Consider the following 24576-nt stretch of genomic DNA (forward strand, 5'->3'; position numbering starts at 1 on the left):
GGAGGTACAGACAGACTTTCATGCAAAGTACTCTTGAACACTTTTTCTGAAAACTGTCTTGAGCAGTTAGTTCAGCAGCCTATATGCAAAGGAAATATCTGAAATCTTGTAGCTGCAAATAGGCTGGGCCTTATTGACAGTGTCACTATAGAAATGAGGAATAGTGATCATGATGTCATCATAGCAACTACGGTTATGAAAGTTAATAAATCAGTTAAGAAGGCTATAAGAGTGTTTCTACTAGAGAGAGCAGATAACCAGTTGTTAGCATCTCCCATAGACAGTGAACCGACAACACTTAGTTCCAACAGGATGGATGTAGAGGAATTACAGGCAAAGTTTAAGCAGATATAGCGTCCCCAGTGCTATATTACGAAAAGACTTAAAAAACAGTGTTTATAAAGAAGAGACATTTAAAAATTGAATAATATATTTTTATCATGTAGCTGTAAAACAATAATTTCTCTGTCGAGAAATGCAAGGAAATGCAATGCAAAGAAATAATTTATGACAAAATGATCTAAAGAGACGACAAGATACGCTCTTTTGTTAATTTTTTTTAGTCAACTTCACTTCTTCACTTGTCTTGATGATGTACAGACGGACATCTTGCGAGTGCTGGCAAATGTAGGCATATTTGTATGAGTTAAGCATATAATATACTGATTTAATATTATTGTGCACTTTTAATTTGTAAGAGGTGATCCCGATTTCATGTCCGCCTTCCTTGAATTAACCTGCATTCAAGTGATTTACAGTTCAACAATCGCAGCTGCCAATGCAGCCAACGACGCCATTACGTGGCGATATTAACTTATGAAAAATTAGCGGAAGTGGAAAACTTGCCCGCTATTAACATAATATTAATTTTTCTCCACAGCCGCCCGACGTTGCAGAAAATACTTAGCTTTAAAATTCTTATTTTCAGTACCATAGCCGAGAGCCAGAGACAGGACTTCGACTACAATACAATGGTTAACGGAGGTAAGAAAAATACTCTCGCGCGTGTGTGGGCCGCAATTGTAATTAATAACTAAAGATTTTTTTGCTTTAAAGTGAACTGACTAGCCGAGGAAATTAATATGAAAAGTTTATTACATTGTTCAACTTATATGCTCATGTTTTAAAAGATTCAGCGAGTCTAACATTCATTAACGTAACAAATAATTTGAGATTAATATTATTGAAAAGGAGAACTTCAGGAAAGCATTTAATCATAAATCAAAATTAAATGAAATATCATTTTTATTAAGGCCCACCACGTAAGTCGGCAACAATCAAAAAAAATAATAATAACAATAATAATATATTAAATTACGACGGCCGACGGACGCGAGACAGACTACAAATTTTTTCCCACGAAGTGTACAACAACTTCCATCATTATACATTAGCAAAAGATCTGGCAGAAGATAAACCGAGAAAATTCTGGTCTTGTGTAAAATCACTTTGTGGATCGAAAGTTTCCATCCAGCCACTTGTTGACCAGTCTTGTGCAGCAGTTGAAGGTAGCAAAATGAAAGCCAAAGTTTTAAATTTCACATTCAAGAAATCATTCACACAGGAGAATCATACCAACATACTATCATTTAATCACTGAACAGACTCCTGCATGGATGATATTGTAATAAGCACCTTGGCATGGAGAAACAACTGAAAGAGTTGAAAACAAATAAGCCACCAGGTCTGGATGGAACCCCAATCCAGTTTTTCAAAGAGTACTCTACAGAATTGGCCCCTTACCTAGCTTGCATTTATCGAAAATCTCTCACCCAGTGCAAAGTCCCAAGTGTCTGGTAAAGAGCACAGGTGACTCCTGTACATAAGAAAGGCAAAAGAACAGCCCTGCAAAATTACTGACCAAGATCCCTATCATCAATTTTCTGCAGAATGTTTGAACAGACTCTCAGATCGAATATAATAAATATTCTTGAGTCTGAGAATCACCATGGTTTTAGAAAGCATCGCTTTTGCGAAATTCAGCTTGCACTTTTCTCACATGATATACTGTGAACGATGGATGAAGGGAAACAGGCAGATTCCATATTTCTAGATTTCTGGAAACCGTGACATGGTATCCCATTGCAGGCTATTAAGGAAGATACAAGCATATACAACAGGTTCACAGATATGTGAATGGTTCAAAGACTTCGTAAGTAATAGAACCCAGCATAGTGTCCTCAACAGTGAGTGTTCATCATGGACAAGGGTATCACCACGAGTGTCCCAGGCCGGCCGAAGTGGCCGTGCGGTTAAAGGCGCTGCAGTCTGGAACCGCAAGGCCGCTACGGTCGCAGGTTCGAATCCTGCCTCGGGCATGGATGTTTGTGATGTCCTTAGGTTAGTTAGGTTTAACTAGTTCTAAGTTCTAGGGGACTAATGACCTCAGCAGTTGAGTCCCATAGTGCTCAGAGCCATTTAACGAGTGTCCCAGAGAAGTGTGGAACGACTGCTGTTATTTTCTATATGCATAAAAGATTTGGTGGACAGTCTGGGCAGCAATCTGCAGTTCTTCAGTGATGCTGCTGAGGTTTACAGTAAGGTATTGAAGTTAAGTGACTTCAGGAGGATTTAAGTTGACTTAAACAAAATTTCTAGTTGGTGTGATGAATGGCAGCAAGCTCTAAATGTAGAAAAATGTAAGTTAATGCAGGTCAGTATGAAAAACATACCCATAGTGTTAGGATACAGCACTAGTTGTGTCCTGCTTGACACAGTCACATCGTTTAAAATTACAAAGTGATATGAAACGGAACGAGCATGTGAGGATTGTGGAAGGGAAGGCGAATTGTCAAGTTCAGTTTTCTGGAGAATTTGAGGAAAGTATGGTTCATCTTGGGTACTGCTCGAGTTTTTGGGATCCATACTAGGTTGGATTGAAGAAAGGCATTGAAGCAATTCAGAGGCAGGCTGCTACTAGATCCGCTACTGGTAGCTTCAAACAACATGCAAGGGTTCCAGACTTTTTTTTTTTTTTTTTTTTTTTTTTTTTTGGCTCATTATATCACCACTTGTGGAGCCCATGCCACCATCGAGCTGCTGAAAATAGATATGAAATAATAATTGAATCTTTCTAGTATGCACGTCTCTAAAACATAAATGCACGAGTAAAATTTTATAAACTTGTGCTTATTGTGACAGAAAAGATTTTCCTGTATCAAATTTCATTGACAAACTATTTCCTCATCACAATTAAAGTCTGAATGTATAATCAAGGGAGGTCACTTGGTCCTAACATGTTTTGAGATTAGAGTTTTGTTTCTTATTCAGATCGAGCATAGTGGTTTTGCTCAAGGATTGAAGAAAGACATTGAAGCAATTCAGAGGCAGGCTGACCAACATCCCTATCATCAATTTTCTGCAGATTGTTTGAACAGACTCTCAGATCGAATATAATAAATTTTCTTGAATCTGAGAATCATCATGGTTTTAGAAAGCATCGCTTTTGCAAAACTCAGCTTGCACTTTTCTCACATGATATACTGTGAATGATGGATGAAGGGAAACAGTGGAAGGGAAGACTTTAACAACAATGCATGAGTCGTTGGCCTGCAGTAGCACGAGCGAAATGCAAAGACATGAAAAAAAAGTGTAAAACTGCAGGTACCAGTGTCTGCTAAGCTCCCAATGAACCATTTAAACCATCATTACTCATGTGTATTTAACCATTTATAGTCACAATCTTGTAACATCAAGTGTAAAATGATAAATTGTGATGACATGTAAAAAGAAAAATGGAAAAAGACTAATTGATAAGCTCCGCAGAATTATTTGTGAAAAGGGTTGTACCGACGGACATAATAACAATGTACGAGTTGTTGACCAGCAGTAGCATGAGCGAAATGCAAAAACAAATCTTGGTGTCACAAAGTGAAGGAACCATAATCACAGTTCACCACAAATGTACAAAACTTGAGTATTCGAAAATAATAAAGCAGCGAACGGACTGCATCTAAATGCTATTTCACCATGATAAATGTTATGAGAAGAAAAAAGTGCATATCTGGAATAACAGAGACTGGTCCACGACTTTACATGCTTCCAGATATTGTGAGTGTTGATAACTGTCTTATGCCATGTTTGATTGTTACAGGTTCGCTTGCTGGAGTACCAAAAGCTGTCCATCACAGGCTACCAATTATACAACGAGCAAAAGCCATAGAGAAAATGATGCCACTGGGCTCAGCTGTTAGACTGCCATCCACAGACCTAGTAGGTTGGCACACCTGTGCACTCAACAATCTTTGAGAAAATGACCCACTGGGCTTGGTTCTTAAACCGCCAGCCACAAACCAAGTGGGTTGGCACATCTGTGCACTCAAACTTCTTGAGATCATCGATCTGGCTACTACAAAAAGAAGACAGTACAAGAAGTGACATGAAAGAAAAGTGTAAAACTGTTTGTAAAATAAGAAATAATTGAAGTTTATAGTAAGCAACCTTATGGGCTCATTCAGTTTTAAGTTGCCGTACTTAAGGAATGAAAATTTTTAATAGAGCAAATTGTTAGGCTCACAACTAACTTTGAGAGCTTAGCCTAAAATTTAATGAGTATGATATCATGGCTCCTTCTGGACTCAGGCCAGCAAAACAATTATTCACTGTCCCCAGTTGGGGAGCAAATGGAGCCACTCTTATATGGCCATAAGCCATGATTTTAAATAACTTGATTAATATTTTGTATAATTGTGAATTATTTGAGAATAACCATTTCAAAATAATAAGTAGTGTACTTAAAACTTTTAGGATTAAGAAGTTATATTTACATCAACTTCTGTTTTGTATAAGTCTATAAATAGTTGAGACAAAAGTGTCTCACTGTCATTTTGTCTCAGCTCATCTTGTCCCATGTAGTCTGTATTGCGTTAGCTTGTGTGAGCACTTAATTGTGAAAATTTACAGAATGAAAGTAATAAAAACTTTAATTTCAGAAGTACATTCCACCTTCCCTGAAAGTAATTGTCTTTGTGAGAGGGAAAATTTTTATTGTTAAAAAGAAGTGCTAATTCATATTTTAAATGAGATCAGGGAAGTGAGATAGGGAGTTTGTGTGGACAGGGCTTAATTCAAAGCTTAATCTGTGAGAACTTTAATTATTTTCGATTGCTACATTACACAACACAATGCAGCAATTGGTATTTTTTCGTCAAATCAAACGAAAGTTAATGTAGACATAGATTCTTTGGCTGCCAGCATTAATGAACACTGACTTTATAATAACTCACAAAAATAACATTTGACATGATTTTAACTTACGTGCAAGAGTGTAAAATTAATTTGGACATGACTTGCTTAAAAATTATTGTCCTTATTCACTGACTGATCCATCAAAGTTAAGGAGCAAAAGACGCTATGGAACATTCATTTACACTACAAACCCTCTTTTATGACGAATTTTAAGGATAGTAAACTGTGGCATCTTCTTGCAAAGAAAATTAACAATTACCATGCCTTGAGATCAGACAGAACAACAAAGAAACAATGGCTAACCACTATCAACTAGTCAATAAATATCAAGATTATGAGAGCTGCCCCAGAATTAACATTTATTGCTTTGAATGCAAGGCTTAGCAGACTGCTAGCTATTGCTGGTGTTTAATGGCTGACTCTGGAGATGTCTTATTAGGCTGAGGACACAGTCAACCCAAGCTGGAGTGTGTCATGCCAATGTTTTTGATAACACTACCAACATATGACTAACAGTCTGAAATTGGTAAATTTATCACTTTCTTAACTTTTCCATTAGTCTGCGTGTTGATGCACACAGACTGTCAACCATGTTTAATGGAATTTTTCTATCTGTACTCATGCAGAATCTGTTACAATTTCTCGAGAAGTGCTGAAGATTGGTAAAAGGACCGTAATTGCTTTCCCATAACTGATAATAAAAAAGGTCAACAGCTTCCATCAGGGCTATGCGCCTACCTATGAGGATGCTTTGGTAGTGGGAAAAGAGGGACTAAAGCATGAACTGTTGGAATATCCATACTGTTCACCAGATTTGATACTTGTAATTTCTCTCTCTAATGAAATTTGTGAGTGGAAAACATCTTGAGTGCAATAAAGAGGTAATGGTAGTCACAAATTGATATTTTGCAGATCTTCCAGAATTGCACTTCAGGACTGGAATTTATTCACGTTGAATACAATGGACAAAGGGCAGTGACCTAAAATGTGCATTTTTTTTACAAACACAACATGAATTTTCTTCTTGCTCTTGTTATATATTGCTCTTGTAGGTGATGTTTTGCTTTGAATGTAACGGTATAAGGACATTCGATTTTCAGGAAATATTTGCTGTAATTCTGTCACAAAATAGCTGCTGTGTAACTACAGAAGACATAATTATATCACTGTTGGTATTGATTGGGTGTCTCCCTATTGGTAATAGCATGAAAGCAGATCCAATGAGTGAACAAGCACAATCCAGTAATCTTTCATGAGAAAATGTCAAGAAGTTCCAAACCTGCCCAATGAAATTGCATCTCTCACCAAAAAGCAAATCAGATTCAGAGATTCTCATTGATTAATGTATATTATCACCTGATTGACTGAGAATCGAGCAATATACAGGATCAGTATGCCAACACTGAAACTGCACTTTTTCTCAACTTGCCCATTTCTGTGTATATGAGAAAAACACTAGCACTGCATAAAATATATGTGATGTCAATATAATAGGATACTAAATGACAACACTCTGGTGGTTGTAGCACAGCCATGCTAGGAACCAGCCCAATACCAACCTTATAGTCAACTGGCATTAAGAACCGAAGGTAGAAAGGTGATGGAAATCCCTTGCCCGAGCAGAATATGGCACAAGAAGAAAAGTATAAAAAAAAAAAATAGCGTATGGTCATTTTAAATAGTTATAAATTAGTAAAAAAGTCTCGTTGATATTGTGTAGTGATATCTTCATAAAGGCTCAACATGCTACATAAAAATGATACTGCATAATTAAAAAGAAGGCTTCAGATACCCTGTTATTATAAGATATATCAATAACAACATTAAAATTACAGTACATGTTGTAACTACAGCAGAAGAATCTCAAGAGACAATTACTTCATCTTCATACCTACAAATCATAATTTTACACAAGTGAGTTTTTAATCCATTTCCACTTTTTGATAACCACTCCAGGGGCATAATATTACACCTATTTTAAAACCATTATCCTTCTTGTAATCATTGTAAGAGAGCCACTGTTACAAGTTACCATCTCCAGTACAAGTATTTAACTCAATAACTACTTCATGCATTTGAGGTACTGTAAGATCAATCAGTAGTTAACCTCAAAATTTCATACATCCATTAAATCTTGAGAAATTTTAGGTCTATGCCATCTGAAATAAGTATCTAAATGGAAAAACATTTAACAATGAAAATAAAATAGCCAAACAACAGAACAATTAACTATCATAATAGTATTTCCGCTACAAAAATTGTGCACTGAATGAAGCAACAAAATGTGCCTCATAGTGTAATATCTTTTGGTTTTCCTTCTAAATTAATATTACAAAGAATGCTGAAAAAATTTTGTATAAAAAAATCTAGAGATGTGGAAGTACTGACCCATTAAAGAGTACTAATAATGATTGAGAAAATCATTTAAAGGGCTTACCTGCATCCATAATTGAACGTGGAGCCCTTTCATTTTCCATCATTGTTGTGCGTTTCCTATTTTTTGCTTTCCAAGCATGATAAACCTTCAGACGGCGATGAAATTCCACTCTACATGCCTGGGAAAATGTTGAAAGGATTAATCACGTAAACTGGCATTTTTATATGTATAAATCACTGAGCTATAATCATATGCATAGAAAAGTGTGTTTGCAATGAACAGTCTTTAAAAAAAAAGAACATTTGGATGCTGGACTGCTCTGACATCGACTAAAGCTGACCTGAGTGCCTTCAGAATTGTAAGCCAGCCGATCCGAAACAACTGGCGATCTTGTAAACTGTAGCATTTCTTTAAGGTAAAGATTTCCTCAGCTCTAGGTGTACATTCTAGTGCTGCACATGCTAATTGTCTAGTGGCAAGGTGCATGTAAGTTGCGTATAGCACATCACTATTTGCATAATTTTTTGACACTAATTTCCTCTGTATGCTAAAAGTACTTGTCTAGTGGGAAGCATAATCACAATTTCACTTTCTGACATAAAAAATGGTCATCATTAATAGCAGATCCATCCTAAAGTATTTTTGTGACACAGTTCCTGGCTTGCATTCCATCCCTAAACTCTTTATACTTGTGGGTTTGGGGGAATCTGACACAGGACTTTGTCCGATAGCCTAATAATACCCAGCTGTCTACTTTTAAACTTGCCTGTCTGCCAATGAACGTTCCTATATGTGTTGGTTACCAGTCTACTCTAATCCATATTGTTGTTAACGTTACAAAATATGAATACTTGATGCTAATTAGCAATATCTTATTTCAGTATTAATACACTCCTGGAAATTGAAATAAGAACACCGTGAATTCATTGTCCCAGGAAGGGGAAACTTGTATCTGACCCCATCCTGGGGTCAGATACATCACATGATCACACTGACAGGGCCACAGGTACATAGACACAGGCAGCAGAGCATGCACAATGTCGGCACTAGTACAGTGTATATCCACCTTTCGCAGCAATGCAGGCTGCTATTCTCCCATGGAGACGATCGTAGAGATGCTGGATGTAGTCCTGTGGAACGGCTTGCCATGCCATTTCCACCTGGCGCCTCAGTTGGACCAGCGTTCGTGCTGGACGTGCAGACCGCGTGAGACGACACTTCATCCAGTCCCAAACATGCTCAATGGGGGACAGATCCGGAGATCTTGCTGGCCAGGGTAGTTGACTTACACCTTCCAGAGCACGTTGGGTGGCACGGGATACATGCGGACGTGCATTGTCTTGTTGGAACAGCAAGTTCCCTTGCCGGTCTAGGAATGGTAGAACGATGGGTTCGATGACGGTTTGGGTGTACCGTGCACTATTCAGTGTCCCCTCGACGATCACCAGTGGTGTACGGCCAGTGTAGGAGATCGCTCCCCACACCATGATGCCGGGTGTTGGCCCTGTGTGCCTCGGTCGTATGCAGTCCTGATTGTGGCGCTCACCTGCACGGCGCCAAACACGCATACGACCATCATTGGCACCAAGGCAGAAGCGACTCTCATCGCTGAAGACGACACGTCTCCATTCGTCCCTCCATTCACGCCTGTCGCGACACCACTGGAGGCGGGCTGCACGATGTTGGGGCGTGAGCGGAAGACGGCCTAACGGTGTGCGGGACCGTAGCCCAGCTTCACGGAGACGGTTGCGAACGGTCCTCGCCGATACCCCAGGAGCAACAGTGTCCCTAATTTGCTGGGAAGTGGCGGTGCGGTCCCCTACGGCACTGCGTAGGATCCTACGGTCTTGGCGTGCATCCGTGCGTCGCTGCGGTCCGGTCCCAGGTCGACGGGCACGTGCACCTTCCGCCAACCACTGGCGACAACATCGATGTACTGTGGAGACCTCACGCCCCACGTGTTGAGCAATTCGGCGGTTCGTCCACCCGGCCTCCCGCATGCCCACTATACGCCCTCGCTCAAAGTCCGTCAACTGCACATACGGTTCACGTCCACACTGTCGCGGCATGCTACCAGTGTTAAAGACTGCGATGGAGCTCCGTATGCCACGGCAAACTGGCTGACACTGACGGCGGCGGTGCACAAATGCTGCGCAGCTAGCGCCATTCGACGGCCAACACCGCGGTTCCTGGTGTGTCCGCTGTGCCGTGCGTGTGATCATTGCTTGTACAGCCCTCTCGCAGTGTCCAGAGCAAGTATGGTGGGTCTGACACACCGGTGTCAATGTGTTCTTTTTTTCCATTTCCAGGAGTGTAGCATTCACTGGTTACTTTAGCATTGAAGAAGAACAGACCAATGATTCTATGGCTTGACATCACTACCCACACGCACACTTTCTTCCTTGTGGGTGTTTATCATGTGGATTATTCATGAAGGTTCACATACCCAGAATCGAACATTCTGTTTGTTCACAACATCGATCACATACAAATAAGCTTCGTCAGAAAACCAAGTGTTGTGTAGCACTGCCTCTTGGTCTTGCTCGACCGCTCACTTTGCTAACTGCAGTCTCCGCCCCTTATCTCCCGCAGTAAGCTTATGCGTCAGTCATCTTGTATGGATACAAGTGAAGGTCGGATTCAATAATTCTTTGTATAGTACAACGTGTAATTCCCATCTCAGCACTGGCTCTTCTTGTTGATTTACTCGGACTACAAGTCAAAGCCACTCAAAGTGCTACAATGTTTTGCAGCGAATGTATTGGTACGTGCATGTGGTCGCTGACACTCCAAAACAGATCCAGTACCTTTTGATGTAATCTGTGTATTGTCTGTGGACTGGGAGCTCACTGTGTGCTGAAATAAGCATGAAACCTTTTCTGTGTCAATGTAATGCCGTTCATCACTGCGAACAATAACACAATATGCAACTCTTGGGCAACAGTCAACCATCCTTTGTCCACTATCGGCAAACTGAAATGGCGCACTCACAATGGAAGTGATGAACTTGCAACAGCATCTGGCATAATTTCTGTGAACTGCACGAAGTTGAGTGCACAATAGTATAATTGTAAGATCAAAATTCAATCAGGTGACTTATCATGAACCACCCTGTATCTGAGGATTCTGAGCATCTTTTTTGAACGAGTCCAAGTTTGTAACTCATTGGTCTGTCTTCCTCTTTTTACTGGGTGTCAGCATCTTTGACTGTACACACCCTTCCTGGACTGCACAGTTTTTTTCCTTATAAACTCTAAAGACAGTAATTTTATGAATCTTCAAAGCATCTGCAATTCTTTCAACTACCTTGGTTGGAGGCACTAGAGTCACATTATTGTTTCTCTCCTCCTTGAAATATTCTGGTATTAAGCATACAAACTCACATCTGTCCATGCAAAATGTGAGCACATCATTCAGCTTTCCATTTAGCAACCATACTTTTCTGCAATATTCCGCTGAAAGATTCTGGGATTTTGTAACACAAAATAAATTTTCTGCACAGAGAAACAAAGCACACAACGAAAACAGATCATAACTGTTGGGTTACCAGCTACAAAGGTTGCCTGAAACTAGCTATTAGCCACTGCAGCCACTACCTGCCACAGCAGAGCAATTTGTCAACAGTGAACAGAACATATCACTATCAGTTTACATACTTCAGGACTCCATTCCACTGAAGTCAGAATTAGAGAGTCTGTGTGATTTTCAAAAAAAATGGCTCTGAGCACTATGGGACTCAACTGCTGAGGTCATTAGTCCCCTAGAACTTAGAACTAGTTAAACCTAACTAACCTAAGGACATCACAAACATCCATGCCCGAGGCAGGATTCGAACCTGCGACCGTAGCGGTCTTGCGGTTCCAGACTGCAGCACCTTTAACCGCACGGCCACTTCGGCCGGCTTGTGTGATTTTCCATTAAACTTACACTGTGCATGGTATTCACTCAGTTTATTGTAGAAATTTTCCATGGGCACTCACAAAACAAAAATAAATACCTTAACATTTGTCGAAATCGGAGCAGTAGCAGACATTCTATATCACAGATGCTAACTGCAGTACAAAGTGAATATTCAGACAGTAGTTAGTGGCCATAAGGTGGAGTCTGGCATCCACAGCATCGAAGGTAAATTCTCATGTACAAATGATTTAAAGCTGGACTGTCAGCAAGGAACTATGTCACAGAAATATTTTTAAATGGTCATGTTATTACTCTCGTGTGAGAAAGAGAAATACACTGTGACTTTGCTTGCATTAGAGATGTACTTTTAATATACTGATCAAATGCGGCATAAAAAATGTATGCATACAATTGCCTCAAGCACTGGCCTTGCGAATGCTTAAGATCACACACTGAACTTGCTGTTTACACTGTACATCATTTGCCATCAGACCACTAGGACAAACAGCACTTGACAACTGGAGAAGAAGAAAACTTTACCTAACAAATTGCTGCAGCCTAGAATGTCTCCAGCTTGTGCATACTGGTGGACTTATTCTAAGTGTGGTCATTTTTACTGTCACATAATTAGTCAGATAAGCCATTTCCAAAGCAGCAAACAGTTTTTATTTTGAATAATGTACATAATGAAACATAGTTCACTTTTCAAGCACAGAACATTTTAAAACTGGGTGATTACCTTTTACTGTTTCCAATGAGTAAAACGAGACAAATAATTCAATTATAGAGCTGCACATTGCACTAAATCCTGTTCCCATCCATTAACTACAAAAAGTCACTGCACTGGGATCTGCGCAAATTATCCACCAATACACCAGATGTACTAGATACATAGGAAATGCCCAACTAGGCATAAAATTTGAAATCCAGCATACTGAACTCACTTGCTGTGTTTACTGTTATAATAATAATAACATGATTTATTATCAGAAGATGTATCAAGAGGATTTGGTTACGTCATTTCTAGTAATTACAGACTTGTTCCAACTGTACAAAATTTTACGGTTTGCCCTGTTTCTTCACCTAAGTACAGAGAGAAAAAAATTAAGTATTCTGTTTGAACCAGACATTTTTTAATTTGGAGACAGAGGCAGATAGGCTTACAAAATTGAAAAGAAAACAAAAGATAATTCGTGAAACTACTTTTGGATGGAATGGCACTTGACAAAATTATAGACAAGGATGCAAAATGTACAGGTAGTATTTTCTCCAAATATATTTTCGACCTAGATTTCATTTTTACTAGTTCAGCATTTTCTTAGTAAGCACTTGTCCTCTGTCTTGCACAGTGTGCACCCGGAGGAAACCATAGCTGGCTCTTCTCAAATTCTTATCCTTAGCAATATGACATCAAACGACCACTTTTGCAGACCCTATAGCCAAAGATACCCGACTAGTTTATTTACTCTGTAGATAAATCACGAGGCAGACAATTGGAAAGAGAACAAAAACAGTTATATTATGAAAAATTCTCACCTCCAGTAGTTCAATATCACATGAAGTATTAATTGTGTCTCTTAGTTCTGAATATTTCCACTTTGAAAGATCATATTTCTGCTTCCCTTGACTTCCTTGTATTGAACGAGCTAGCTCTGACCTGAAATTATGGAAAAACTAAGTAATATTGTAAAGAACATACAAAAAACAACAACCATGAGCACTCCAAACTTCAGAAGAACAGGTTATTCTTCATGTAGGAAATATGCATTGATTGACAAAGGCATGGGACAGGAGAGGGAAGGTCTACCAACAAGTAGGCCATTAGAGACACTGCACAGGCTGAGATTGGGGAAAGAAGATGGGCTGCATCCTTTTCAAAGAAATGATCCCTAAATTTATATGGTCATAAGGGGACTTTAGCCATCACCTTCAAAAATGCACATCCAGTATCTTACTACTGCACAAGAACATTTGGTCTTGAGCAAAATGTGTGAATCATCAGAGCAAACATACATGTAATAGTTAGTCCACATCATTTTCTGATATTCTGTACCAGCAAACAATACCCAGATGCAGATATTGAGACAGACAGTGTAAAGCTGAACAAAAATGACAAAATTTCAGAGGTAGTTCCACGATATCTTCTGAGTATTCTATTTTAAGTGACACGTGGTATCCACTGCCTCATTACAGAGTAATTGCATTCCATTTGATTTCCTATCATCATTTAATTTGTATCTGTATTGCACAGAAAATACCTGTGGTGTCACCGCCAGACACCACACTTGCTAGGTGGTAGCCTTTAAATCGGCCGCGGTCCGGTAGTATACGTCGGACCCGCGTGTCGCCACTGTCAGTGATTGCAGACCGAGCGCCACCACACGGCAGGTCTAGAGAGACTTACTAGCACTCGCCCCAGTTGTACAGCCGACTTAGCCAGAGATGGATCACTGACAAATACGCTCTCATTTGCCGAGACGATAGTTAGCATAGCCTTCAGCTACGTCATTTGCTACGACCTAGCAAGGCGCCATAGCATTTGATAATTAATATTGTGAAGCCTGTACCGTAACGAGAGATGTTCTACAATTGTGGATTAAAGTTAAGTATTATATCAACTACGTACTTTATTTGCTACTATTAATTCCCTTAACTGTTCCAGACTTCACGCCAGTCAGCGTGTAATTAAACGCGTGCATTTCGGCCTCCTCTAGCAACACAGTGTTGGCTCTTCTGCCAACACATCAATACCTACACTGAAAATGTCAACGGTATGCACAGTGCGTCTTGTTTGGATGTGAATTTGTTCCATTCACTCGTGGTACCTGCTGTTGACAACACTAATAACCACTTTACTCCTCATCCTCAAGCCTGTATTCAGTACTGTTTTGTTATGCCTTGAGCTTGTTTCTATGGCAGTGTTAGTTATATGTTAACACTGATGTGATGCATAATAGTATGGGTAGGATTCACTGACGGTACCTGCTGTTGACAACACTAATGCCCACTTTACTCTTCATCCTCAAGCCTGTATTCAGTACTGTTTAGTTACGCCTTGAGCTTTTTTCTATGGCAGTGTTAGTTGTATGTTAACATTGATGCATACTAGTATGGGTCGAATTACTGATGAAGATGTGGCTGTTGTGGACAGTGTGTATTGGTTCTTTGAATGCAATGGAACAGTGGCACAGTGATGTTACGCAGTTTGTTTCCACACAGTGGCAGTGACTATATCACAGCAGTTATATATTTCTACACAGGCCGCTGTGAGAAGCCAGATAGTTCCTGTGTTAAATATGGTGATTGCAGATTACAGTCTTTTCATTGTTGTAAAAGCATTTTCACAGAAACAAAGGTAATTAGGATAACAAACTGAATAAATCATTATACATTATTACTCAGTAATGAGCCACCAGAGATCGTGTGTCAGTGGAGTGTGGAGTTCAGGTTCACTCTGTATTCAGAGTGAGCTGTAACAGGATCTTACTGTCCTGTTGTAATTTATTAACCATATAATTGGTTAAGTGCTGGCTTGTGACTTGACAAATACAGTAAATTTGCTGCAGCCCACAATTTTTTTTTAACTGAACACTGATGCATCACTATGTTGGTGTAATAGCAACCTAATTTATAAGGCATCTTTCAGATTTTTGCTTATTATTTTCCACTTCATAAACATGGGAGAAAATTTCACTGTATCTGGTAAGCCAAAGAAAATAACACAATTATAAAAAGAGAGAATAATGAAATTCAGGGAGGGTTGTAAATTTCAGGAAGTAAATTCAAGCTCAAAAGAAGAAGAAGAAGAAAATGAAAAAAATTCCTTGCATAAAATAAAGTACATACATATTAGTTGATTCCTGGATTACAAGTTGTTCTATAACTATTAAACTGAAAAATATTTTCTTGCAAAAACATAAACTGAGGATTCCAATACATAAATTCCCAAGGCATTTAAATGATACTTCCACTAGTGCTCACTTCATTCACAGTACCACTCACAGTTACATTCCTGGTTTGATCACTATGAACCTTTTGTCTGTTTAGTAAATTACAAATGTTTATGGCAACATATTTGTAAGTTTATACACAAAACAGAGGAGAAAAATAATGCTTTTAAAATATAATGTACATTATACAAGATGCAGTGACAAGGTCTCCAAACAAAAATATGCAAACATTTGCAAAGCATGTTTCCCAATGTAAATTTTCCAACAGGTTGAAGGATACTGTGCAGCAGCCATTGACAGTTTGTTTTCAGACTCAGTTACCTTCTAATTGGCTTATCTGACCACATGCATTGAGGTGACAAAAGTCATGTGATACCTCCTAATATCGTGCTGGACTTCTTTTTGCCCAGGGTAGTGCAGCAACTCGACATGGCATGGATTCAACAAATCAATGGAAGTCCCTTGCATAAATACTTGCTGCTTCTATAACCAAACATAATTGTGAAACTGTTGTTGGTGCAGGATGTTGTGCACAAATTGACCTCTCAGTTATGTCTCATAAATGTTTGATGGGATTCATGTAGTGCCATCTGAATGGTCAAATCATTCACTCAAATTGCCCAGAATGTTCTTCAAACAAATTGCGAATAACTATGGGCCAGTGCCATGAAATTGTTGTTTCGGAAAGTGAAGTCAATGAATGGCTGTAAATGGTCTTAAAGTAGCTGAACATATACATTTCTACTCAATGATCAGTTCAGGTGCACCAGAGGACGCAAACCATTCCATGTAAACAAAGCTCACACCATTATGGAGCCACCACCACCTTGCACAATGCCTTCTTGACAACTAGGGTCCACAGCTTCATGGGGTCTGCACCACACTTGAACTCTACCATCAGCTCTTACCAACTGAAATCAGGAATCGTTGGACCAGGTCATGGTCACAAGCCAAGGAGAGGCACTGCAGTCTATGTCATGCTGTTAGCAAAGGCACTCTAGTCAGTCATCTGCTGCTAGAGCCCATCAACACCATTTTCTGCTGCACTGTCTTAACAGATACATTCATCGTACATCCCTCATTGTTTTCTGTGGTTATTTCACACTGTGTTGCTTGTCTGTTAGCACTGACAACTCTACACAAATGTTGCTGCTCTTGGTCGTTATGTGAAGGCTGTCAGCCACTGCATTGTTCGTGATGAGAGATGACGCCTGAAATTTGGTATTCTCAGCACACTCTTGACACAGATGATCTCTAAATATTGAATTCCATAATGATTTCTGAAATGGAATGTCCCCTGCAACTAGCTCCAACTACCATTCCACTTTCAAAGTCTGTTAACTCCCGTTGTGTGGCCATAATCACGTTGGAAACCATTTCACATGAATCAACTGAGTACAAATGACAGCTCCATCAATGCACTGCCATTTTACACCTTTTTTTTAAGGCATTATCTCACATTTATCCGTATTTAAACTACATTTATCCACGTTTAAACACAGCTGCTGTTTATTAGACAGTGGAAATCTTGTCCAATGCTTCCTGCAAATCCTTACAATTGTCTAATAATGATACTGTCCTGTACACAACAACATCATCATTGAACAAATCTTACAGTACTGCTGATCCTGTCCAACAAATCATTTAAATATACTGACAACATTAGAGGCACTTCTTCGAGAAACACATTACGTTACTTTTCTTTCAGTGAACGTACTTCATTCAGTACTGCATACTAGTTTCTATTAGTGAAATTTCATAGAGTCACTCAAGTATTCTTCATGTTACTGTATCTTTTATAGTAGTCAATGATGTGGCACAGTGCAGAACTCGTTTTGGAAATCTGTTACTTGTCCACCTGCATCTATTGTTTGTGAGATGCCATGTTTCAAATGATTGGATTTTCCTGAATCCATGCTGATTCTCTGAGAGAAGTTTGTTTTCTTCTAGGAGTGTCTTAATGCTTAGAATGTGCTCTAGGATCTTGCAACAGACAGACATCACAGAAATTGCAAAGGCCACCTCTTTGAATAATGTCACTGTTAACCAAAACCTGAAACTTCCAAATCATTATGACGTAGAATCATCTTACAGTGAAAACGAACAGCACAATACCTGTAACCTATAAGCAATGCCATTTCAGAACAGCATGTTTTCTGAATTCATCACCAATCCACCATCATTTAGCATTCATGGAATCACTTGCACAAAGCATATAAACTATCTAAGCATGGTGTGGGTGTGCAATAACAATAATTACAGTCATACCATCATGAAATGGTCAAGCTTTACAATCAGTTGATTTCCAGCAAAGCTTCAACATTGTTTCTTGTTTTCCGCTTTGCAGTATATTAATATGGCTTCCCTTGGTTTATTCTGTGCTCAGATTAGGCTGCTTTCATGGGTGGTGACGCTAATGTGCAATAACAAAACTTGGAGTGGTCTACGCCCACTTGCAATGGGTGAACACTGTCATCAAGTGACCTTTAATGATAACTTACAGGCTGGCATTGTCAGCAAGAACCTCACCAGATTCTTTTGCATCCAGTTCTTTTGATTTATTGATAATTTTTAGAGGACATACAGCCCATTCATTTGGAGGTCATGAATTTATAACACACTAGCATCTCTGGTACCACATCTTAATTTACTGGTCCATTCTGAGCCATTACATACTTCAGTAAAATATTGGATACATGACAAGTCAAATCTGATTAACAGAAAGTGTTGATTAGTGCTAGATAGGCAAAGGGATACCAATGGAGTGGCCACCACATTCCTTATACATGACACTACCTTTTTTAAAGCCTCCTCAGTATATTTCTATATAAGACCCTGCATGCCACATATGTTGAACTTCACAAATAGGCTACTGATATAGTTCCTATCATTTACAACACTCACAAATCTGTCATGGCATATTATATATACAGCTCACCATAATTTGTGCACCGAATCTGGTGTTGACTACTTTCAACAGTTAATGCACATCACACCTACTGATTCAAACATGACTGGCAGAAGTGGCCACATTACTAAACTTCACTCTCTCAAAAACTGTTAGTCTCAAATTATTAAGTATTAGATCACATTTACAGCATATAAACATTAACCTGTATGAAATTTTGTAAGAAAATAAAACGTCCAAGAAACATTATTCATAGAATTGGCCTATAACTGCATACAGGTTTCAGCTAAACACATTTGCAGTGTGGCTGCTAGCCTTGTGAATTGCTATACCGTGTTTCACCTCCAAGCATTTGTACCTATGAGTCACAAGCACCCTGATTTGCAAGTTATTATATTAACATATAAATAAATTTCAGTATCTTTTCACTTCGTAGTAATCTAATACAACTAATATCAGTGCAAAATGATCCGTTTATAAACATCTACTACCTCAATTACTGTTGCCTAAATGACATGTTTTCTGATTAATAATTTCATATCCTGAAATCAACACTACACTACCCTGAATTATGCTAAGTGGTGAAATATAAGTAATTACAGAGGGAGCATGCACTCAGATTGGGCAAGAGCAAAGCAACTATCCCATCATTTGCTTTAGTGAGAGTGCAAGTTTTGCAAATGAACACAAACTAAAAACATGTGCCAGACTGTTGTTTCCTCTGTTTATGTGCCTATGTATTGCTCAATATCTCACCTATGTTTTACTCATATCACAATTAAATATTTACATAGTCATGAATCAATTAGATACTGAAGTTATCACGAGTTGGCTATCTAAAACCAAATGTACAAAAGCACTTGAAATGTATGACAGAAATTCACTACAGCTTTGAAGCCCAAATACATCCATACAAAAATAGTTTACTCAGTATTATCTACTTAGAGTATAAATTCCATCTCTGTGACTAAATGAAAGGCAGTTCGTTTAGCTGACAGATGTGTTTCGCTTTCCAGTCTGTGATATACAGATTACACATTCTAGCTCTAAATCAAATGAGTACAATCACGAGCTTGCTATATTAAAACAAGTAGCTGTGACTAAAGATTAAAAAGCAAAAGACGTCAAAAACTTGCATAAGAAGTTAATTAAGAAGGTGATGGGCAGTGTAGATGGAAAAAAAGAGTAGTTCTCCACACTGACAGTCAACATACAATTTGGCATACAGAGTTGTTCATAAAAAATACTCAAAGTCAGACTTATACAAGATAAAATCTGGTGCCTGTCTGAAAGTTTATGCAGGCTTAATGAGCAGATTTTGTAAGTCAGCTTTAGAGAACATTATAAAGTAGGTAATAATAAAACAGCAGACATAAAAGAGGATGCATGGATCAACATCGTGATATTTATCACCATGTTCCTTAAGGATGCTATTTGAATGTACTTTAAAAGCTTGAACTTTTCACTAATTTAAAAATTGCCCACAACAGTTGTTAAATTAATAAAGAGGTTTTTTAAGTATTTTCTGGTCTTTCATGATGTCCCTTCTCCAAGCTTTTTGCCTTTTTCCTAAGTTGGGGTTCCTTTTTCTGACAGCTTGCATTGGGCTAATAGTAACTTGATTCACCAGTTCTTTCTTACTGGATGTTCAGTGTAAACTTGTGATCGCCAGATACTAATTTGTTACTCACAGATTGTGCCTGCAGATGGGTGTCATCTATCTTCTAGTGCATGTCTAGATAATCTACACCAGTAGTCAAGTAATTTTTTATTATTTCTCACTTTGAGAAGACTTTTTCTTGAAAATCAATTTTACATTTGCGATTGAAGAGTTATCAACCTCATATTATTACACAGTCAACTATAGGTTTCCGTTTCAATAATAAGAGCACCAACATATTTGCACTGTGAGCATCTCTCTTGTCCTCCTCAGTTTCTTAGTATTTTACTACTCTTTTTTTCTTTCACTTTAATCAGAAAATCTAATGATATTTTGGTAATAAGTTGAAATTGGGAATGATACCACTATTGTGACCTGAGGCTGAAATATAAGATCTCCCCCTTCGCCAATATGTTCACCAAGTTTCCCCTAAGAAAGCATTCCTACTCTGTACACCAAAATGTGACTGGAAACCAAACAACCTGCCTTCCATTTAGTCAAAAAGAAGGAATTTATATCCAAAGGAGGTGCCAATATTCTACTTCATCACTGTGCAATGACAAAAGGTACATGATGACAAGTTTACTCATGCTGGAATGTGCAGCATATGAACTGTGAAAATGTTAACACAATATCCCCACCACAGTTGCACTGTATTTTATTTATTTCGCTTTGGCTAGTTCTGGGAATTGCCATTATCAAGCAGTGTATGCACCGACCATGTGTAAGACTTTAGAATGTAGATGGTACAGTCACCATGTCACGTAAATGCTTCACTAAGAATGGGTTTCTGTACTTAAACCTTGATTACAAAGCCACTGAGTGCCAAGCCTGCTTGCAAGCCATAAAATTGCTCTTATGTTCAGGGACTTCTACACTCATGGATAGTTTGTGCATATTTCACTTCAGAACGAGCAGTAAACATGAAATAAATAAAGAAGTAGTGCAGCTTGGGTACGGGTATGGTGTATCTTTCTCACAAATACTAAGCACAAGGAACACCCATTGAATAATCCTGGCAATCAATTAGGGCTGTTACAAGACCATGACAGGAAAAAAGAGAGAGTTAATGGCAACAGTACAACAACATTTTACAAGTGTGCGGTAAAATTAGCAACAAATGTTACAGCTTTTGCAGCAAGTGAAAAGAGAGCTATCATTAGTGCAAGGCAATAGTGAAATGATATTTTTTTACAAATGTACAAAAAGTAGTAACAAAAAGAGTTAAAAGAATCACCAGAGACAGTAGTAGGACATGCAGAGTGCAAGAAGCTGTGTCACTATACATATAGCACAGTGCAATGTGATGGTATCTACCTGTTGAGTTTACTTGGCGTTGGACTTCTGACTTCATTGTAGACAGGCCTACTGTTGGAGAAACAACCATACATGGAACTGTACACAGAATATTTTTACATTTCAGTGTTTACAGAACATCACAGAATAATTCATTGTCACACTGCCCACATGGAAACACAAATATTGCAAGCAGGAAAACTGCAATGAACAAGCTATAGTCACTTATACACTATAAATATTGAAGGCATCACATAACAGTTGTAGAAGTAATAGACAGCCAAATTAGATATTTTTCAGAGGGATAAATTTCATAACTTATTACCAAGATTCATTACATATTACCAAGAATTTCTGATAAAGACTGCAGAATTTCTTGACTCAAATTGATTGTGTGTATTTGTATCTATTTTATCTAATACTGCATTAGTCTCCCAGACTGTTATATTTACTGTTTACAGAAAAAGTGAACTGCAAACAATGAAGAGTTAAAAATATTTTTAAAATGTAATAAAAATATTTCTTATAGTTGACAATTCTTGATTTATTTAGTCATCCCTGAGTTAAGAAACATAAAAATATTAAAATGTCAAAAACATAACTTCACAGGCTCAACACTTTAGCACTTTTACAACATGTATGCAGAAGCAGTAAGGACATACACAATGATCACAGCTACCTCTGTTGTGTTCACAACCACTGCCACATCAAGAAGTAGCACCTCTTGCAAGCTAGATAATTGTTAAGGGTTATCTGAAAAATAATGCCTAGTTCTGTCCCATTAAACTTTCTGCGACAGTCATTATCTAAATCCCAAATGTAAAAGTAAAGCAGTCTGTGATTCAAGACATTGTGATCAACCTGTAGAAACACTTTAAATAGTTTCTACCAATATAACCTACTAACTCAAGTATGGGATGTGACGTTTGAATGGAAAAAAATTCTATTCCTTGAAACCAAGGTTTGTGCTGATTTGAGGCTTACAAGCTGAGAAGAGAGACTCATTATTCATTAGCACTGATGCATCAACACGCATGTACACAAGACTAACAAGAAATCTGGTGTACCCTACTGTTTGTTACATTGAGGAGTCGATCCTTTTTTCAAACTGTTTGTATTTGAGTTCCCCTAATTCATAAAAATACTCTAAGCTAGGACTGGAAACTTCAAAGAACAGGAACTGTTGAACCACAATTAGCAAAAATATGGATCATCCTCAACACCATTTACCATGTATAGAAATCAGACAAAGAAATCTAAGGAAATCTATTTTGATAGCAAACGAATATTGAAATCCATGTGGTTTATCATACCAGACACAATTCCTTACATATAACGTCCTATAAACTGCCTTTTCCTTCATTATATTTTGGATAATTTTGTAATTTTTGAGGATGTCTCGCAACATGTTTGTTGAGTCTGCTTTGGTGATTTGTCACAAAAGATTAGATGTAAATCATAGCACATCATAACTGCTGTGGAACAGGTCACTTTCTCATAGTGCACTGCTTACATCATATCCATTGCTTACATAAGTCTGCTCCAACATTTTGGGTTACTATTTACCATATCAGTGGATATGTTGCTTTTCTATGTGATTCTTCTTTGAGTTTGTAACTGACATGACAGTCGCTTATTGCTTTCAAGTGGGACTTTATGAATTTAATATGATGCTTAGTAGCAAAACCCAAATCATAGCTGGAGTTATCATAGTGTGCTGGGTACTAAAACAGTTAATGGTTTAGCACCTGTCACTTGAACATTTAAGAAAAATCTGTGCAATAATATGAAGTTATGACATTTATTATATCCTGACAACAGGCATTATCTTAGGACAAATATTGTTAAGCTGTAGTGATTATTGAATTAATCAATCCATATATCAAAAATCATTTACTCCAACTATTTTCCCACTTTTGGTGGACACAAGAACTTACAGATCTGAAACTAGCACTTTTTATGGCTGCAAGTCTGTCTGGCACCACTACATCTTAAGAAGTTTTCAGTCTATATTTGCTTGATGTTCCACATTAGAAATAAGTCTCTTGTGGATAGTTACATTGGTTAAACTATCTAGTAAAACTAGATCATAGTGTTGAAAAAATTGACAGGAATCCTGGTCACAGACAATAGTAACACTTGTTTTCTGATTATTGTTAGTTAGTTCAAGTAGCACATAATGCTGAAAAGACAGACAAGAATCTTGCTCATACACAATGATCACATTTGTTTCATGACTATTGTGAATTTGTTTATACACTTTTAAAACACTACAATGAAGGGACATGATCTTATTAATGCTTCACTATATCAACTAATCAGCTAAAACACACACACACACACACACACACACACAGAGAGAGAGAGAGAGAGAGAGAGAGAGAGAGAGCAGTTCAGCAGATTTAGAAAGAAACAGGAAGAGCTAGCAGAAGATTGGAGGAAGACAGCAGAGCAGGTGGGCAGGCTAAGAATGTGGGAGGAAGTGGTGTCAGGTACACAGGCTAACGACGCAATACCTGGGTACCAGAGTTAGTGAGGTGGGGCATGCAATGGTGATGTGGAGGCACGGGCTTGGAGGGTGACAGGACAGAGACAGGAGAAACTGTTGGGTAGAGGGTGTGAAGTCAGTGGGTTAGCGGAGATTGAGGCCAGGAAGATTATGGGGGTGAAGGATGTCTTGCAAGGAGAGCTCCTGTTGATACAGTTCAGAAACACACTTGCTTGAGGGAAGGATCCAGATGGCATGAGTTGCGAAGCACCCATGTTGCGCTCAACAGTGTCACATACCTATTCCTCCAACCATGCCCAACAATCAGCTGTAAAGGAGCACGCCCCCCTCCTCCTCCCCTCGTTGCCCAATATTGTTCCGGTCAGGAGCAAATGAATAATATCCCTTGCCAGAGCTTTGATTACCTATCATCACGCCCAAAAATGTGGTACATGCTATCCAAGCTCCTTCCCATCCCTCCTAAAGTAAAACTCTGTTGCCCAGTTCCCCACTCAACCGACACAACATCCCAGTCCATTCCTATACCACTTCCATTCCAATCCCTTGCCGAATGGGTGCTACACCTGTGGAAGACACAGGTGCAAGACCTGCCACATCCTACTCCAGTCTTTTCAGTCATCAGTCTTCTGACAGGTTTGATGCAGCTCACCATGAATTCCTCAACTGTTCCAATCTCTTCATCCCAGAGTAGCACTTGCAACCTACGTCCTCAATGATTTGCTGGATTTATTCTAATCTCTATCTTCCTCTACAGTTTTTGCCCTTTACAGTTCCCTCTAGTATCATGCA

General features: G+C 38.6%; 1 protein-coding gene across 7 annotated transcripts in view; it reads right to left on the reverse strand.

The window, feature by feature from the left end:
• LOC126480967 (myosin heavy chain 95F) overlaps nucleotides 1-24576 on the reverse strand; it is a 390816-nt gene that overhangs the window by 5835 nt on the left and 360405 nt on the right. For 5 of the 7 annotated variants that reach the window (XM_050104395.1, XM_050104397.1, XM_050104396.1 and 2 more), the window contains 3 exons: nucleotides 21300-21350; nucleotides 13001-13121; nucleotides 7625-7742 (listed from right to left, as the gene is read on the reverse strand). In XM_050104395.1, the coding sequence (XP_049960352.1) occupies nucleotides 7625-7742; nucleotides 13001-13121; nucleotides 21300-21350 (290 nt within the window). The remainder of the gene's footprint in view (nucleotides 1-7624; nucleotides 7743-13000; nucleotides 13122-21299; nucleotides 21351-24576) is intronic. The other 2 variants (XM_050104400.1, XM_050104401.1) reach the window with 2 other exon arrangements.

This window comes from Schistocerca serialis, chromosome 5 (genome assembly GCF_023864345.2).
Source record: "Schistocerca serialis cubense isolate TAMUIC-IGC-003099 chromosome 5, iqSchSeri2.2, whole genome shotgun sequence".
In the NCBI taxonomy this organism is placed as follows: Eukaryota; Metazoa; Arthropoda; class Insecta; order Orthoptera; family Acrididae; genus Schistocerca; species Schistocerca serialis.